This window comes from Manacus candei, unplaced genomic scaffold (genome assembly GCF_025592945.1).
Source record: "Manacus candei isolate 608988 ecotype Guabito, Panama unplaced genomic scaffold, ASM2559294v1 h1tg000064l, whole genome shotgun sequence".
NCBI lineage: Eukaryota > Metazoa > Chordata > Aves > Passeriformes > Pipridae > Manacus > Manacus candei.
The window spans coordinates 3,096,522-3,116,289 of record NW_026138112.1 but is presented as its reverse complement, the minus strand read 5'-3'; the positions used below and the strand labels follow the sequence as shown (position 1 = coordinate 3,116,289).

The window sequence follows — 19,768 nt, the reverse complement described above, 5'->3', positions numbered from 1 at the left end:
TTCCAGCTCCCACAGATATTCATGTTAAAAACTATATGCCAGACATTACAATTCTGTATATTAAGAATGAAGGTACATTTGCTTAATTAAAAAAAGAAGTTGCATGTCACTCTGTTCCAGTCTCTTTTTGCAAGTGCAAATTTCAGAACACTTAGGAACACTCATCATAACATTGTGGAAAGGGTATGGATGGGATCTGTGCCATTTACAAAGAAGAACAGTTGCAAAACAAAAGGGAGCTCAGGAAGAGAACATATTTGCTCTGCATGCAGTTGACAGAAATACAGAAAATTTACAGATAGAAACATATTTGTCAGGGTAAAAATCTTCTAGGACAAGAATGTTTTTACTGAATCTTGAAATGGTATAACCTTCTAAAAAGGTTTATAAAAGGCTGGAAGAAAACACATTACTCTGAGGGTATGATGTGCATTTAAGCTTGTTTTCTGCTATGAAAAAGCCACTGTTGTTCTATCCTGCTGCTCTCCATGTGCTGAGCAAACAAGGCTTTTCACCTAAACCAAGGTATCACAAAAAGGCACAGAACAGTGATTTTCTGTTTTGCTGCTGAATCTGCAATAGTTCAAATGGACTATTAACTGCCAGCATTTCTACCCTGTTGAAAGGGTGGGGAAATTAGATTAAGCTTTTAGACACTTATAGTACAAGTACGTGTTATCAAGCCAAATAGGTCAAGATGTGACTCAGCTTGAAGGAAAAGAAAAAAACTACGTAAAATACACACTTTCAGACATTAGTCATCTCCAGTCCTTGCTGAACAAAGGAATTTAAGACAGCCATTCTTTTTCTGACTTACCCATAAACTATTTCTGGTCTAGGTTGGAAGGCACTGCCTCCTCTGCAGCCAATTAGTAAACACTTTCTCAAAGCTGTAACACTATACTCTTGGCAAAGAAAACTATTTAGCAGAGCTTTGGAAAAATTACAAACCAGCAGCTCTCTTCTTAATGCTCCACAATAGCAACTGTTCTTGACTTTTAAAATCAAAGCATTTTTCTAGCCTATCTTTTCAGTTGAAGCAAAATTAATGCTGTATGTTTATTAAACAGCTTCTTCCCATTTACTGAAAACTGTGCCATCCTGTTTAGCATTAAAACTCCTACAATAAAATATGAAAAATTAGAAAATATCGTAATTAGAAATGCTCATCCAGACCTATTTTGATTTTCTATATAAAAACCACTTTATAATTATACAATTCATATTCTGTTTTCCCCCTCCCAACTTGTAGTGCAACAAAAGTTGAATAATCACCTCTACAATTCACTTTGTCTTTGTTTCTCAACATGTATATCCTATTTACTGCATCTCATTCAAATCCCTTTATATATATAATTATTCCAACCTAGGATTTTCTTTGATGATTGCTGTTGCTGCATTTGAGTTTTTCAAACATCAAACTTGACAACAATCTGTAATTAAATCACTGCATTTTGCAAACAGAATAGAAGCCTAGACACATGAATACTGAAAACACATTCTAATTTTTAATATTCAAATAATGGTCTCCAAGCCCTGGCTTTTCAGGGACACTGGATTTTGCAATTCTTCTGAAGTACAGCTGCTTTCTAATTACAGTTGGGAGTGTGAGCAGGATCACAAGCTCATTAGCCAAAGAAGTCAAAAAATAATGAACTTAAAAATAAGAACACGTTATTTGTAGAGTACTTTTTGAGGGATTAAAAACTAGAAGCTGCTGGTAGTTAACATTGCATGGAAATAATGTGGGGAGGGTGTTGAACATCTACACAAGTCCTGGGCAAAGTGGGGACACAAAGCTACAGAGAAGGAACCGACCGAGGGCACTGGGAAGCAGCCGGACAACAGCCCCTGCACGAGGGTGGGGCTCACAGCTTCTTCCTGTGCTTCCACTGTCCACACACTCTGACAACTCCACAAAGAAGGGCAAACCTCTGGAACAATGTGCACTGAAAGAAGCCCACCCAAAGCTGAGCACTGGACCGTGGTTGTATCGTGAAGGGGATACTGTAATTACAAAATCATTTTCAATTTTGCTACATTATTAGTAATGGAATTAAGATTGTTGCTGTACTACAAGTGAGTATTTCTAGTCCTTAACAGTGGCCTTTCATTCAATATCCAACTCAAAGGACTGAATAAATCAGGAAGCTGTTGCAATAAAGTTATTTAATGCCAGTTTGTTTTTTGGTCAAGGAATATGAAGTGAAATTCAGAACACACACCAGTTCATCAACTCTAAGAGAATATCCAACAACCACAATGAGGAAAACAATGTGCTAAATGTTTCATCAATAATATCAAATATAAAACTATACAAAAAATTACTTGAAAAATAATATGACTTTTATTGATACTTCTTTCAAGCCAGTAATTATAAATGTGATTTTTCAGTACCAGTAAACTAAAGAAAAAAACACCACAAACAACTAACTCAGTTATATGAGCATGGAACACTCAAAAAAGATAACATTCATCATTAGTATGAAGTCACACAGTTGGCACAACAGCAGCTTAACAAGTAAAAGGCATCCAACTGTATGAGTAAGCCTGGCTGTAACATAAACCTGAGATAAGTCTTAGTAATTAAGAGAAAAATTTTCATTGTGCCTCAAACATACAGTTGTCAAATTCTAATCCCACGCCTAAACACAGCCAGAAGTGTTACTAATATAAGTAAAATTGTGAAAGCATACTGGGTCAAATATGTTTAGTGTTAGATCATCCTCCTCCTTTATCTCCCTGAGAGGTATGACATAAGAAACTTGATAAGTAAACTACAAAGCACTTTTGTTTCCATATTCTGTGAGAAGTTTCCAAAAATATAAAGGGAGTAGTGTCAACAAGCATCAAAAGATTATTTTAAGTTAAGAAAGCTGCAAGATATGTCATGGAGTGATGGAAGAAAGGAGGGGCACTGGGAGAAAACCTCGCTGAAACCTGGCTTGCCAGTTCATCAGCAAAGGTATTAACCATTCTTCTGTAAAAGAAAAGGAAGAAGAGAAAGGGAAGACATCTCCTGACTTCAGCACTCCTGCAGAGCTATTAGAGAGACACCATTTCTTTAATTTTAGGTCCTCATTTGCCAGTTATTTAAATGGCCTCCCTACTTTCCTGTGTCTCAGTGATGGTGGGTCAGGTCCCAGTCACAGACACCAGCCCTGTTCCCTGTCCTGCTCTTTTGCCCCAGGAGAGCAGCAGCACAGCACAGCACTGCACACTGGGCTGCAGAGAGAAAAGGAGCTGGATCCAGCACAGCACTGCACACTGGGCTGCAGAGAGGAAAAGGAGTTGGATTCAGCACAGCACTGCACACTGGGCTGCAGAGAGGAAAAGGAGCTGGATCCAGCCATGTCTCCATGCCAGGAAAAGGAGCCAGACCAGGCAGGCTCACACCATCCAACCAGCCCAGATGTGGTTGCTCCCAGGTGAAGGCTCCACACCAGCACACCCCAGTACGTCTGATTCTTCTGGTTTGTTAAAAACCAGATGCTCCTACATCTACTGCCCTGTTTGCTAATACATGAGAAAACCTCTACCTTTGAACTTGTTCTGGGAGCAAGAACCAACTTGTGAAAATTCAGCTCAAGCAGTCCTTCACACAAAGCAAAGGGCAAAACAGCCAGAAGAATTCAGCTGCACTGACCTGACAGGGATCACTGATACCAAAAGGTTCTCATGTTAGATACCCCCTCAGTTCTTTTTTCAGAATTAGTAAAGAACTCTTATCAAATCCCATTAGTCACTGACACACCATTCAAGCATAACACGACACTATTAATAACATCCATCAGAACCCAATTTCCACTCTGCCCCTTCTGCAGAACAGCCAAGTTCTGCTCAGAATATTGCTCTCCAGCACAACTCACGTTGCAATGTTCCAAAATACAGCAGGGATGACACACAAGATCCTATCACCCTGCCCAGTGCTGTGTAACTATCCAGATTCCCTTCAGCTACCCCTGTAACAAGCCTCTAGTCTAAACCTCACTAAAGACGTGCCTTGAAATTCTACCCTTTTTAAAGTTCTATTGCAAAAAAATATAAATAATCAGAACGTTCTACCGGTTGTTACCTTCAAAAGAGATGCCGATGTCCCAGTTTTGGAGAGTTTTGTTACTGCAGACACTGAGGAGCCGTTTTCTGGTTTGGCTTTTTCAGTTGTTTGAGTTTTATTTACTCCAGGCACTTTGGGCACTGAGCCAACACTCCTGCTTGCTTTCTTCATTCTGGGCTGTCTGTTTATGATGCATTTACAAACAAATCTACAAGCAGAAAGAAAGACATTTTAAATACAAAATACAGATGAAAAGCCACATCTTCTTTTTTTTCTTTTTTGCTCTATAATGCTCTATTTAAGACCAGAAGTCCAGAAGAGCAGCAAAGACTACAAATTAGAGCCAAACAGAATGCATGACTGACCAATGGTTTTGGTCTTTTTTTAAAAGGAATTTTTACCAAAGACTAAGCACTTACTACAGCTCCACTCCAAATGATAATTATTTTTTTTTTTAGTTCTCCTTCCACAGAGGATATTTTATAAGTGACCCATGTTGCCCAGTTCACTCGTTAGCCAGAGAAAGAGGCTTATTAGGGAGCAATGTTCTGTGTTTCTGACTGCAGGAAGGAAAACACTGTGGGAGGATTCAGGCCTGACTACCAACAACACTGGATCTGAGAAAAGATTACCACCAGCTCGGTAACTACAGTACTGAGAGAGTAACAGCAGCCTCAGAGGCTATAAAAATATAAAGAAGTTTTCCATAAAAATCAAAAAAAAAAGTTGAAAAATTCAGATTCCCTGAAACAATTTATTATGAAAAATCACATTAATAAACACAAGGAATGCTACAAAACTTAATAGGAGTCATGTGATTGCAAGCATTATCCCTGAGAAGAAACCAGAAGTAGCCCCACTGGGTCCCACAGCCTGCAGGCAGGACACTCCTGCAGCTTTGCCTTCCTTTCATGTTTTATCCAATGGCAGGAAACTGTCAATACTGCCATTCCACCCAGGAGCACACAGGGGAAAGTCCACAAAACAAAGCTGACCTTACCCAAACCAGGAGTAGCTGCAGCAGACCCAAACATTGCAGTTTTCACAACTACTGCTAATTCTGGAAGACGACCTAAGAAAGAGTAGACTAACAGAACAGCCAGAATTTGAAGCACTGACTACCAGCAAGACCAGACACTTCAGGATCTTCTTCCCTCTTGCAAGAGAGTAAACTGGCAGCTGTTTGCTTCATCTCCCCTGAGTCAGAAGACATAGGGTGGAAGATTAAGAGGATGAAACTTCCCCTCTCCTTTCAGTCTTACAGATTCCAGGTGGAAATAAGTGATCAGGTTTATCTGAGCCCAGTATCCTGCAGCTGATTAGAAACATGAAACACATCCAGTTGTTTCCATCTCTTAAAAACTGAAGCATTTCAAAGGCACAAAAAGCAGACTGATGACTGCATGCATGAGACATCCAACACAGCACCACAGTGATCAGAAGTACTAATTCAGCCCACCAAATGAACACATACCCTTGCACACACCCCTCCCTCCCCATCACCTCAGCTGCATACAAGTACATTTCAATTCTGACTTTGACAAAAGTCGGGAAAACTCCAGGAGTTTTGCCTCCTCAGATCCCTAAGTACTGTTAACAGAAGCAACAGGAAGCTTCATTTTAAGACACTGAAAATATTTGTTTATAGCTTCCAGCTTCCCTCTAGCTCTGAAAGCCTGTGTGAACAGACACAGAAAACTCCATTTGCTGTTGCAGTTTCATCATCAGAATGTCAAAAATGCACTGGTCCTGCCATATGGCTACTGGTAATCAGAATGCCTTCACAGAAGATTAAATAACTGAGAGATAATTTGAAACGAGACACTCCTAAGAAAACCAAAACCCAAACCAGAAAAGCCCCATGAAGGCAATATGTTTGTTGTACACACATCATATTAAGTGGTACAACTGCCTACTAGATTCCAGAAGCAGATGTTCACGTTTACAGGTAGGACTAAGTTGCTACACTTACATTTCTTGCCCTTTTCATGTTTACGAGTCAAACACTTAGTTGTGCTTTTGATCTTATTCAATTGAAAACTAAAACTGAGAAGACCAAAGAGGATAAAGTTCAGTAAAACTGGCCTCATTACTACTGAATGGTAATGAATGTTCTGAATGTTCTACAGACACAAAGTTGCCCACAGCATGCTTGAGAAATATTCAAATGCATTTGCAGTTCAATTTGTTGCAACGCTGAGTGCATTGAAAAAATTACCCCAAAGAAAAACTACACACTTTGAATAAACCCAGTAAATCAGACCCAGAGCTTTTTGACAGCTCTCAGAGTGAGAAGACCAGTGCTCTAAGGAAGGTCAGGGGACTGGCAGTGACATGAGACATTTGGGCAGAGCCTGGCAATGTGCACAGAGCAGTAGCTCCAGCTGGCACGGAGACACCCAGCGATGGCCACTCACAATACCCATTTATCAAACCTACAGAGCACGTCCATCAAGCCTGACACTCCTTCAAACATGCCAGACCCAGCACAGATGATCCCTGCACGCACAGTAAACACATCTGGGATCTGCTGGTTACAGCCAGTAGGACAGTAACAGAACCCACAGGATGTCCAGTCCAGAAGAAATGTGGGCTAACGTTGGCTTTTACAGTGCAAACCATTTATATCTTTTCAAAGCATCACAGGGGGCAGCGGTGACAAGGCTGTGGGAACTCAAATGTTTCTCATCCATAACATTCATTTCTTGAAAATGCTTTTTCAGAAGTGTTCCTGAAAACATGCCACAGTGTTCTCTTCAACAGCCACTGCAGAGCACAGCGATGTAAACAAGTGAAACTCAGTAGTGTAAGCCAAGGATAATCCTCGTGTTTCATCACAGCATTACTTTAAAATATCCATACATTTGACACTGAAAACATTGGTTTTGATTTACTGAAACTCAAAGGCAGAAACATCTTTCTAGAAATTTCAAAGATACATAGAGGACAAGCAGGGTTAGCTACCACTGTTCCTGTTTTAATTCCAGAGAAAATAAGCTTTAGTAGCTACTTTCCTACTGAAACAAGATGTGTAATTATAGCTTAAAATACTCAGAAAAATATACAAATGGGTCACACAACTTAAAATAATGACAAGACATTAATTAGCATTACAGGTTTTAAAAGCAGCTGTTCACTAAGACTCCTAAAGTGAATTTATGACCTCTCTGTGCCAACTTCTGCCCTCCTGCCTTCTCCAAGAAGGAAAAAAGAGGATGGGGTTTCAGCACTGAAAAGAGAAAACATCAATATTGTTGGACTGGAAGTGGAAAAATCCCTACTTTACCCAGTTCCTCAAAAGGCAGGTGTGGCAGATAAAGACTACCTTTGTGCTTCTGAAGAACAACACCACTGTCCTTAGGAAGACCCAGTATTAGGAATCAACAATAATCTTGTCTCTGCCTAACAATAAATTCTAAAACAAGAAATAAAATGCTCTCTAGCCAAAGGAAGTTTTCTGAAGAATAACACGCAGCACTAACAATTCAAATGAGAACTAAAACATTATTTCACTATTGTTTTAAAAAGAAAATACTGCATATAAAACTGTAGTTTATGTTTTGCCCTAGGGAGAAAGAAGGAATTACTGAAGACTTCCTTTCCCTTTACACACACTTCCTCTCACCTCAAAAAAAAAGGAAAATAAATCCAAAACAAAACAAAAATTTAAAAAAAAAATCAGAAGAAAAAGAGCAAAGTAAAAGAAGCACAAGAAGAAAAAGAAGTAAAAGAAGCTTAACTAAAAGGTCTCAGTGTCAGAGTTGTAACTCCATGAGACAGCCAAGAGTAATTTTTGGAGGTCTCTCATATCACAGTGCTAAACAAAATACTCATCTATCAACAGCCACAAGACATTACTGGGAAACATTTGATTAATGCCAGCACAACAGCATCAATTACAAAATTAATCAGAATGGAAAAAAGCCAAAACAATCCCCAAATATCAGATAGAAAGACTGCATTCCTAAGCTCAAATGTAAGTGCTCCCTCTAACCTGTATCCTTTCCCAGCCGTCTCTCTCTCCACAGCACACATAGTCCAGCAGAACCTCGCTCAGGAGGGTGCTCTCCCTGCTCTGGGCAGGATGAGAAACCAGCCCTGCACTTTATACCAGCTGCAAAAACAACTGCATAAATAATAATTTGAAAGTGTTCTGCCCAATAGCACAGCTCTGCTTGTGACTGTAAACTGATATGATACATCCACCCAGCCAACATGCAGCGCTTTCAGCGTTACTCTTTACAACCCTGGGCGCTGGAGCAGGGCAGGGAGGGGATGATTTCTTACTGTGATTATTTTAATCTCATCCATTATTTAATATACTTGTTTATGCTAATATTGCTGTCACAAAAGTAAGGCTCAATTACAAGGGTACAAAAAATAGTTTCCCATGCCCTGGGAGGCGAGTGCAGGTTAAACACCAAAAGCATTTCTTGCTGTTGGTTGAAAATACAAGATATCAAGAGGCATTAGGCAGTTCTACCTATCAAAAATCGTGAATGATTAAGAAAATTATAAATAATCTTAGAATTATCTTCTAAGAGACCCAGAAAAATAGAAACAAGTGATCCCTTAAATTTGAGGATACTGAGCACTTCTGAAAAATCAAATACCCGAATTACAGAGGAAAATAGAAATATTCACATCTAACACTTTCACTCTCTATTTGTACAAATTCTTTGGTTTTGTTATATTCAGGCTGACAACTTTGCCCAAATAATTAGGGAATGACGTTTTTAGGTCACTTATACAGTCCCAAAAGGCAGAAAAGTAAAGAAAAGATTACAAAATACAGTCTCTTCAACCCCCTGTAAAACACAGATTCAGAACTTCCCCGAGTCTCTGCTGGTAAGACAGAATGGCCACCAAAAATTTAATATCTGTGATATGAAACAAGCTACATTATAAGAGACAGAGTTCTCTGCAGTTATAAAATTTTCAGCCTGCAAGCTGCACAAACACTCTACTATGATATCTCTTGCTCAATAATTCCAAAAACATAACATACTAACCACTGGATTCCAGAAGCCCAGAGCAAACAATGCATTTCTTTTAGTGCTTAAGATCAAGACATCAGTTTTATAGACTTGAAAGGGTGTTGATGGTAGTGGGTAATTAAAGATACCAAGGACAACAGGAAAGTGCATGGAATCACAGAAGACCCTCATGAGTCTAACTGGACAATATAAACAGCAAATAAAACTAAATATAGGCAAACACAGAGCAATCTATCTGCTGGGGAAAACCAACCTCAGCTCAAACATAAACGTGCTCTCAACATTCTCAATATTGCTCAGCAAGACTTCAGTGTTTTGATTCACAGCTTCATTAAACTATCAGTACAGGAATTATTAAAGAAATGAACTGACAATGAACCATAAAACAGAAATATCACACTCACAAATCAATTTTTTTCCCATCTACCCACACTTTAATTGGTACATGCAGTTCTGGTCTCTTGACCTCAAAAAAATAAGTTTTCTTATAGATCTGAAAATGATCTTATTATTGCCCCTTGCTGGACCAAAGGTATATAATGGCTCTCATGGGACATCTCCCAGGGAATATGACAGAACCTTATCAAATCTGCAATGGCATCGAGGAGGCAGACTGGGAGTGGCTGTTAATCATCTCTTCCCATACTAAAGCTAAGGACCAACAAATGAACTTAGAGCCAGGTTCAAAATAAAAAAAAGTGAGCTGTATTTTTAATGCAGACTGAAAAAATGCTGTGGCTGCATGAAGTGCAAAGGGAGGGAGAGACTGGACATGAACAAGGTAGAGAAATTCCCTAATGGATGCTAAATAGCTGAGCACAAAGGGCTCAGAAACCCCCCTGAGCCAAAACTAATTGCACAGTGGGAAAGAAGTCAGGGTGGGAGGGAAGGCTTTGGTTTAGGGTTTTTTCCTAAGGCATCTGCCCACAGCTGCAGCCAGACCCAGAGCACCAGGTGGGATGGATCCCTGTGCCAGCATGGGCAGCGTCTGCTACAAAACACATACACACATCTAGACACACCACTGTGCATTGCAGCACAGTTTAGGTGCAGCACAGGGGGGCTGCAGTTCTGGAACAACAGCTGCAGGTTGTTATTTAGAGAGGAAAGACCTTCCTTTTACTTTCTGCCTTAAAAATTCAAAAGAGCCTGTACAGTTTCCCATTACGAGTTGTGGAATTACACAAACAGGAATTCTGCACTGAAGTTACGTTATCTATCCTCTGTTTTCAAGCCACATTTGCTACTGCTACTTCTCTTTTAAACAGAAGGAAGGAGAGACCAGAGCTTTGAAAAGAATTGGCTGTTATACACCTAAATTTCTCTGCTCCTTCTTTGGAGAAAACTTCAGAGCTGCAACTGCTGCGAGCAATGTGTGACCGTTGCAATACTTAACATTCCAGACAAGTGACAGGAACATTTACAGAAGAACCCCTAAATTCATAAACTGTGCTCTGAAAGCCTTTTCATAACAAAAATTAAACTATGTAGTCTTGTTTTCAAGCTCCTACTTCAAACAACTGCTATTTCAAACCACTGCCAAGGAAAGAAAAAACAACTGTTCATCAACTAGCACAGGGAAACTGTTGCACAAGGAAGGGGAGCACTGTCCATAACTCGGTCTCAGCACAAGCTCCTGCAATGACTGCAGCTTCAGAAGACTGGTTTTTTTAATTACAGTTTTGAAAAATGAAGGAGTAGACCAGGTGAATCTATACCTTCCTGGTATCCATCATAAAGGTGATTAAAAATTATTCTACATAGGCTCAGTACCTGTAGAATGCCCATTAACTATGGTTGCTCACACTACAGACCAGAATACCATCCACATCACTATTAAACAGGTTTGTTTCATTGGTGTTGATAACACAGGTAATTTGGTTACACTGTCATTTTTCACTCCTTTCATTTAATTTCACATTTGCATCCAAATTTTAAGCCATGCACTAACAGATGAGGCAATACATACCTATTTCCTGGAGAGCAATTGCACCTCTATGCCACATTTTACACGCTCAAACAAACGTAGCAGAAATGTCAACCTTGCCTGTAAAACCCTTAGGTTAACATTCCATTAAAACAGAACCAACTCTTACACTGACACTGTAGCTTTTCTGGGGAAAAAAAGACATCTTAACACACTAAACTTCCCAGCCAGCTTTAACTACAAAATCCAGTAGTCTAAAAGGCGATACTTGGTCAGTTAAACACATTCACTGGAACTGCTGTTAACTGCAATTCCCAAGCATGTTCCAAGCAAGTGTCGTTACAAAAATCAATAGCTCTCCAATTACAAAGGTGTATTTAGTGTTCTATAACCCTAAGTATATACTGTATTCCTCAACCAAAGTCCACTGCACACATGGCATTTCTCCTTGCACTGGCAGGGAAGTACTTTCAAAACCAGCCACGTCAATTTTAAGACCAGGGAACTCGGTAGAAGAGCACAAGCAAAGGTGCAGGACTAACACAGCATCTTCCTTCCATCCCAAACTGACTTGCTCAGCACACAACACTTCATTGCAATGCACTCCCTGGAGCACAGCTGTTCCCAAAAGTGCTGCCTAGAGCAGGTGACCAGTGGTGACCTTTTCCCTCTGGTCCACTGAAAATGTGGTTATCTGAACTCTGATATCAACAACTGCAGCAAAGGCTTCCGCTGCAACAAGTTCCCAGGGAGAAGAAAGGCAGGCAGCAGCCTGGCTCCCATCATGGAGAGGGGGACACAGAAAGGACATGCAACGTGGCATTTCTGGAGCCAGACCAGTGGCTCCCAGCACATGGGTATTACAGGTAAAACCTGTAAGATCAGTGAATAACTTCGACGAGGTCTCATGTTCATCCAAAACACTCCATCAGATCTTCAGCTCATGCAAAATCCAAATACCTGACAGGATGGTTACAGTGACAAATCTTATCAGCAGCTGACCAACATACTGTCAACTTGAGGACTTTCTACTGCCTGGATTTCTGGAGCTGGGAGGTGACTGGTTGCTCACTATGTCCACTCCACCACCAACCTGGTCTGGCAACATTCTTGAAGGCATTGCAACAAAAAGAACAGAGAACAGGAGAAGCATAAAGAGATGCATCCCCTGAGGACCTTCCCAGGCCTCAGGTGCTTATGGTTCCCAGCCCCAGAAGGACAGACCATCCTGGTCCCAGCTGCACCAAGAGAACAGCCTGAATGGGAATGGCCCCTCCACAAGTCAGTCTTGCTAAGGCTGGGGAAGGGAAGTGCCTGCTGGGGATTGCTTAAGCTAGTCATGAAAATAATTTAATTGTACCCTGCCACCAAAAGAGGCAGTCCCACCCCTTCCTTGGTCCTCTCCCTTCCCATCCTAGAGATCACAGCTCGTTTCTGATGAGTTGGTCTTTCAGTCAGATCAGCACTGATCTGACTCACCTTATAATTGCTAGATACTATGCAAAGGAAGCAGCGGGACTGGGAACTGGGAACAAGAAGGAAGTCTCATCCTTTCAGAGACAGCAAAGCCCCAAATTTTAATTTGGTTTCAGGCTATTGGACACTCAGCAACAGCCCTGCTTTAAATGAACCTCTTACCCCTACCCGAGCCACACCATTCCCTGGCATGAGGCAACAGGTGAACTGTGTTATTTTTAAGCAATCAAAACATGATACCACAGGGTGCTGAGGGGTTTTGAAGACTGGCTATCCATGGGTTTGAATTCCATGCTCTGACCCACCTTTCCTCACCTCCAAGGCCTGTCAACAGCACACTCATTACTTAGTTTAAAATCCTTCAGCCTTGGCAGACAGAGAGAAGAGACAGAGCCACATGCAAATCGTTCCTAAATACCCTGGTATCACTAAGGGAGGAGCTTTAACCTGCCTCAGCCTGGAAGCCCAAGGACATACATTTGAGTCATACAGGGGAAAAGTCCTTGGGACAGGATGGAGAGGTTCCCACCTGCTGACAATTTTTTTTTTTCCCCCAGGAAAAAGGGTAAGACACTGTCTGTCTTCCACATTTTTATTCTGAGCCTTCCAGAAAAGGGTGAATAACTAACTAGTTCATGGAGCTGCTCTTTCCCTGGACAGTTTGGTTGTTGGAGCAATGCAGGACTCTACATGGGATGGAGCCTGGGAAAGCAGTAAAGCCCAGTACAGCATCCCTAACTGATGTGGCTGCTGATGTGCTGATATGGAATGCCAAGGGTCTAACTAACTCTTTAGCACCTTCCATTGTGAAACATTTTTAAAGTATTTCTTTGAGAAGCTCCTACATCTCCAGGTTTCCTGGCAAGCCTTTGATGTTTGGTCAAAGACCTTGGAATAGTTTTCCCTCCAGTAAAAGGTAGTCTTTCCTATTAAAAAAGTCTATACTGAAGTATTTTTTTTCCTTCAAGTATCCTTTACTTACAACATTAATGTCCATAACTTATAGACTTACTGGAATTTTCTTCTCTAGATAGATACTACTTATTTATTTTTTCACAGGTATATAATCAGAAACATTTACAGTGCTGGTTACTTTTAGGGAGGAGCAAATTGAAGCAGTCAAGACTGTTGTTTACAAAGACAGATATTTCACTGCATAATAGATGCTACTTTAAATGCACACCCATTAGCAAATCTCAGTGTCATTTACCTTGCTAAATAAAAGAAACTTTAAGCTCAGTACTACTTGGTAACTCAGTAAAAAATCATACAAAATTTTAAAAAACCCCCTATGGCTAAAGAGAGAAAGTCAAACTCTAACAGATCATTGTTATAAACCTGTCCATGTCAGTTAAGACTCATCAATACAAGGACAGCCAACATTTTAGTGATGAACAGTGAACCCTCACATAGCAAGGGAACTCTGCAGCCAAAGTTCCAAGAAGCCTCCATCTGCCAAAACCACTGTGTGCTTTTAATTAAGAACATATACAGAAATGTCTTAAGAAGAACTCAGAAAGTTTCAAGGAGTGGCAAGAACACCAGCCTCTTGGTCATGCTTTCCACCCACCTCCCCAAAAGCATATCCCACAGGAAATCATTACTCACTGCATGTACCTGTGTGGAACATGTATCCTACATCAGCCAAATCACCAAAGTCAGGGAAATCTTTTTAGCATCAGAAAAATACAAATACTTTCAGGCTGATGTCATCAAACACATCACTCCAGTACTTCAATACTACCTTAGGGTTTTTTTCATACTATCTAAATACTAAATGTTAAGTGCTCAGTACAAATTTGTTACCTACTCTCTTGAAATTTTGCTTTAGTGGCTGGACAACCCTTTAATATGCAACAAATTGCTAGTTCTAAATTTTTTTGTCTTTTTGTACTGAAACCTTGCAGACTGAACCCCTTCAAAAAGTCTCCTTTCACCTAACTTCAAAATTTCTTCTTGTATCCCTCTTTTCTGCAATTTGGGAAGCTACTAATTCTGCCACTGATTTGCAACAAAGCGTCAGTTCCTTGCAAAACTGAAGTATCTGAAGATATTCATGTACAAGGATGAAGATAAAAAGCTGTAGTGCCTTCACAGTAAAGTCCTCTTTCCCAAAGAAAATCATGCATGTATGTGTGAAAACTCTACTGATGAATTATTTACATGTTAAAAGAGAGTATCCTATGATTACTTGCAGGCTGCACTACTGCTGAGTGCTCCAAATGGTGGCTTCTCTGATCATTTCAGTTGGAATCAGCTCAAAAGAAACAAGTAATATGTTCCTTGTGACTAGTCACGTAAGGCGACCATTAAGTACATAAAACAGCTTCTGACACCCGCTCCTTCTCCCTTTTTCAGTGTCAAGACTAAAAATAAGACTAAATGGAGTGATTTTTTACAACAGGAAGTACAAGCATAATGTTTTTTGTGCTGTTTTTCCCACTGAGCAACAGTGATTCAGCCCCATTAACAGCGTTAGACACTTCTAGAACTGGATCCCAGTTGGAGAGACAGGCTCCTACGGCACAAGGTCAAGGCAAGAAGAAAAGAACTTCTGAATTTCGTCAGTGAAAGATCTCTTATGGGGGTTCCCTCACATGCCTCCAGCTTCTGAGAGTTTATTTTCCACACTAACAGTAAAGCAAAAATGGCACAAGTTTGTTTGAACTTAAGATGTTATTTGTAAGTATATATTTATTCATACCTAAAATGTCCACTGTACATCACCTCATCTGTTCTGTACAATGAAATCTCTGCAGCACAAAAATATCTATTCCAACACGTGCTGAGACAGAAACTTCTGTAACTCCCTGGCTGCCTCCTGCACTAGTAACTAACACAGGTCAGAGATTGTTCTCCAGCCCAGAGGCAAACCTGCACTGCTTGGGTTGCACTGTACATCCAAAATTGCTTTCCCCTCTCCCCCACCCAAAGAGGGTTTGCCATGTCCCATGTCTTCTGGAGAAGACCTGGCATTTGCCACCCTTAAATGATGCCCAGGTATGGCTCAGGAAAATACCAGGTGGCCTAAGTAGTGCCCATGATGAAAACGATGTGACTGATCACATGCCAGACCTCAGCCTAACAACCCCCAGGTTTCCCTTGATTTGCTGCTATGGACAAGCTCTCCACTAAGGCAAACCCTAACTCAAGCCTTTCCTCAAGCCCAATGCAGAAAACACCTTTGGCAGGTGCCTGGGTGGCCACACAGATCACACTGCTCTAGGAGAATCCTGCAGAGCTGGCAAGCTGCAAAACACGTCAGAAAGTACAGTCCATGACAACTGGAAATCCCTGCACAGAGGTTTTCCCACTGAAATCCCTGCACAGAGGTTTTCCCACTGTGATGTTCCACCATCGTCAGATTTTAATACAACAGTCCCTCATACAACCAAAGAGAGAAGACAGGTCTTTACCAAAGACCACACTAAAACGCACATCAACAAACAGCCCTTCAAATTGAGTGGATGAAGTAACCGGGAAAATGTGGACTGAAGTTTTTAACTAGATGTCCCTGTATTTGACAGAAAGAGAAAAATAAGTTAAAAAGATTTGAGACATTTTGTTCCCAATTACGTACTGTACTCAATAAAGAAATTATGCAACACAAAAACATCTGAAAAATCAAGTTTTCTTTTCTTACTTCACATAGTTTACCAGCCTAGAACCTGATTTTTCCATTAACTGAAAACGAAGTGGCAGTGTTACAAGAAATATGAGACTACACCCATCTCAACTGCTCAGTTTTAATCTCAGACTGTTTACAATGACCCTCTCTTTTCATTTTTGTTAGCAACTACCTAACAACAATCAACTTGGCTGTAGAGGGAGAAGCAACTATAATTCTGACCTACTGCAGCACTATACTGTGACCCACAGTGTTAAAAGCAGACACAGGCTTTAGTTTGCCTATCTTTCAGCAACCAAAGTCCATACCATTAATGAAGCAGGAAGCAGCTCCAGAAGGTTTCTGTTTGCTTTTGGGGAGCAGAGCTTGCACAGACTATGCCCTTCGACAAAACCTATGGCTCTTCAGAGCACTTTTCACCCAGTGGAACCACTTACATGACACGTTTCCTGCTCCAAGAGAACTGTGTCCCAGATCCTAGCACAGACACTTTCTGCAAGCACAGACAGTGAGGTGCTGCTGTGGAGAGAAGGATGCAGTTTGCTGAGCATCAGCACTGCATTGGTTTTGTCTCTGAGGACACAGAACCTCTCAGAACAGGCTGGTGAGTGATTTTGGCACAGCTATAGGAACCCGCCTCCCTCCATCCCTGGTAATACCAGGTCACGAAAGCCTTACAAGATGGAATACTGCGAGGCACAAGAAAGAGAGGCAGCAGGCACGAAACTCAGCTTGTAGGATCTTCCAGCTACAAAAACGCAGAGAAAAAACGGCGCTCCAGACAAGCACGAGACCAGAACCCACACAAAGGTGCTCCCGACCGCACCAAAACCCCGCTACAAAGGTGCTGAACGCGGGCGCTGCGCCCTTCCCCTCAGGGAGCTCCCGCACGCACCCACCGCCCCTCTCACAGACACAGCAAAGCAAAGGGTTTCACGGCGGGATGCAAACGCGGGCCACCCTGCGCCTCCCCGCTAGCCGGGGCCGGCGGAGCGGCCGCGCCGAGCTCGCCCGCGGGGACGCGGCCGCAAGATGGGTGACAGCGAGGGCGCGCAGGGCGGGCGGCCCCTGAGGCGCGGGGGGGCCCCGAGGCGGGAGCGGGGCGGTGTCACCGCCGCAGGGTGACAGCGCGGCCCCTCGGGGAGGATGGGGGGGATGGGGCGACGATGAGGAGGAGCCGGGGCCCGGGGGCTCCCGGCGGCCGTGAGGGGCGCTGCGGCCAGACCGCGGCACACAGGCCCCGACGGAGACCGCGCGGGCGACCCCCCGGTGGGCAGGGGTCGGGCTGTGCCCGCCGGCGCTCGGCGCTTACCGGGGCAGCCGCCGCCTCCTTCCCGCTGCTCCGGGCCCCGCTCCGGGGGCTCCGCGCGGGCCGGGCCGGCGGGCGGGGGAGGGGGGGCGCGGAGGGGCGCGCGCGCGGCTGGGACCCCTCCGCCCGCCTCCGCCTCCGCCCCGCCCCCTGCCCGCACCGCGCACGCGCCGGCACCGCCCCCCGCGGCACCGCTGGCCGTGAGGGGAAAGGGGAGGGGGCGCGGCCACGGGCGGCGCGTGCGCGGGGCGGCCCCTCCCTCAGGGCGGGGCTGGGCGAGGCCGCTCCGCACCTGAACCGCGGAATAGCAAAATTAGAGAATCGATCAGGTTGGAAATGACCTCTGAGATCATCGGGTCCGACCAGTGGCCCGACATCGCCGTGTCAACCGGTCTATGGCACTGAGTGTGTCTAGTCTTTCCTTAAACGCCTCCAGGGGCGGTGACTCCACCACCTCCCCGGGCGGCCCGTTCAATGTCTGATGGCCCTTTCTGTGAAGAAATTCCTCCTGATGTCCAAACTAAACCTCCCCCGCCGCAGCTTAAGACTATGTCCTCTCGTCCTGGTGTTACCCGGGAGCAGAGCCCGACCCCCCCGCCCCCGGGTTCCCCCCTCCTGTCAGGGAGTAGCAGAGCCAGAAGGTCCCCCCTGAGCCTCCTCCTCTCCGGGCTGAGCCCCCCCAGCTCCCTCAGCCGCTCCTGCTGCTCCAGACCCTTCCCCACCTCCCTTGATTTCTGAGGGCGAGGGGACGGCGGAGGCCCCGGCCCGGGGCCCGCGCCTCACGCTGGTAAAAAAAAATCCTTTTGTTTTGTTGTCGTCGGCTGGTGGGTTTGGGGATTCTTTTTGTGGAACAAACACACATATTTTAAGCTCCGGCACTGAGCGCACACAGGGCAGGCAGCGCAGGTGGGAGCGAGGGGGCTGTGGGACTCCTAAACCTGTGCCTCACTGTCCGGGTCCGTAATTGCAGCTTTTCATCCAAGCAAGAAGTAAATGTTTAAATGTGCGCCATGGTTTAAGTGAGGTAGAGTTAATATTCATCACTTTGTTCAGCACAGATGCAAAACATAGCCCCGTACTAGCCCCTGGGAAGAAAAGCAGAACATTGTGGTGGAGAATTGTTTTGTCTTAGGTTACAAGAACTGCGTGTGCACACAAGCTTTCAAAGCCCGAGCTCCTGTGGAACACACTAAGCTGAGCTTTGTAGCTCATCGGTGTGCAGGATGTTTGACTTGTCATGAATAACCAGCGACTGCAGCTAATAAACCCAAATTGCAGCGTGGGCGCTGTGGTGGGAGGTACAGCAGAGTTTGTATTGACAGGCATTGGCTGGGAAGTGCTATGAACACAGTAATGAGGAAAATGTGCTGATTTGACATATTCTTGTGAAAGTTTCCCCTCTGTTTAGCTCAGACTGTGGGTTAAAGCCTCTCTCCCAACAGCAGTTCAGCTGTTTTAGTGAAAGAAACATTTCAGTGTAAGATTGTGTTGCAGCCTCTCCCTTGAGGTATGTTCCTTCCTAGAATTCATAGGAATAGAATTCACAGGAATATGGAATTCACAGTCTGCAGATTGGTGAGGGCAAGTAAGATTTACAGTCCCCTTGTTATCTTTGGTCAAGTTTAATTATTAATATAGTAAATCGAAGTAAATTACATCTATATTTAATCAGAATTCCTTTTAAAACTGAGAGGATGTATGCTGCCAGATGTTACAACATCATAGTTTGATTTACACTGTGGGAAAATTTTCCTGTTTATGTGTCTTACAAAGGCAGTCATTTTATTGAGATGTCCTTCCCCATCCATTTCTATCAACTCTGCCTGTTCTTACCTGGTGGGGATTCCTCTGGAAGGCTTCTGCATGGATACAGGGCACTTGTTTGACAGTAAAATGCTCCTTTATACATAATTAATATTTCTGATGTTTATTTTCTTACATTACCACCAATGTCATTCCACTACATTTTCTGATCCATGATACCTTCAGCAAAATGTTGTTCTGTGTTTCTACCTTTGGATCACTTTTCAAGATATTTATCAGTTAAAAAATGGCATTTCACAGGCACTACTTCTGTATTAGGGATGTGAAAAACGTCTGCACTTGTTTTGTACAATATATTTCTCACGGTAGCCCACAAAGGGCTCAGCTTTCTGTTTTCCAGCAGGGAGCAGTTGTTCAGCTCAGTGAATTAATGAACAAGCTGCTAACTGACAGTGCATATGCCTCAGATCCTAGTTCTGGAACTTAAAAGGTCACCGAAAAAAATGCATAAAATTGCAGCATTCTGTGCTGTAATGTGTGCAAGAGTGATTCAGCTGTCTGCTAGGAAAACTTTCTCATTGTGGTTATGTTCTGGATTAGATTGCCCCGG

At 43.0% G+C, this 19,768-nt stretch overlaps 1 protein-coding gene across 3 annotated transcripts in view; it reads right to left on the bottom strand.

Annotated features, from left to right (window-relative positions):
- The window catches only part of SPECC1L (sperm antigen with calponin homology and coiled-coil domains 1 like), a 65,916-nt gene extending 48,368 nt beyond the window's left edge, over positions 1–17,548 (bottom strand). Inside the window, exons 1-2 of one of the 3 annotated variants that reach the window (XM_051805343.1) lie at positions 17,398–17,548; positions 4,076–4,265 (exon numbers count right to left, since the gene is read on the bottom strand). In XM_051805343.1, the coding sequence (XP_051661303.1) occupies positions 4,076–4,228 (153 nt within the window). In that variant the 5' untranslated portion in view covers positions 4,229–4,265; positions 17,398–17,548. Of the gene's footprint in view, positions 1–4,075; positions 4,266–8,051; positions 8,117–11,023; positions 13,479–17,397 lie in introns of those variants that run through there. The other 2 variants (XM_051805341.1, XM_051805340.1) reach the window with 2 other exon arrangements.
- Positions 17,549–19,768: the final 2,220 nt, after the last annotated feature.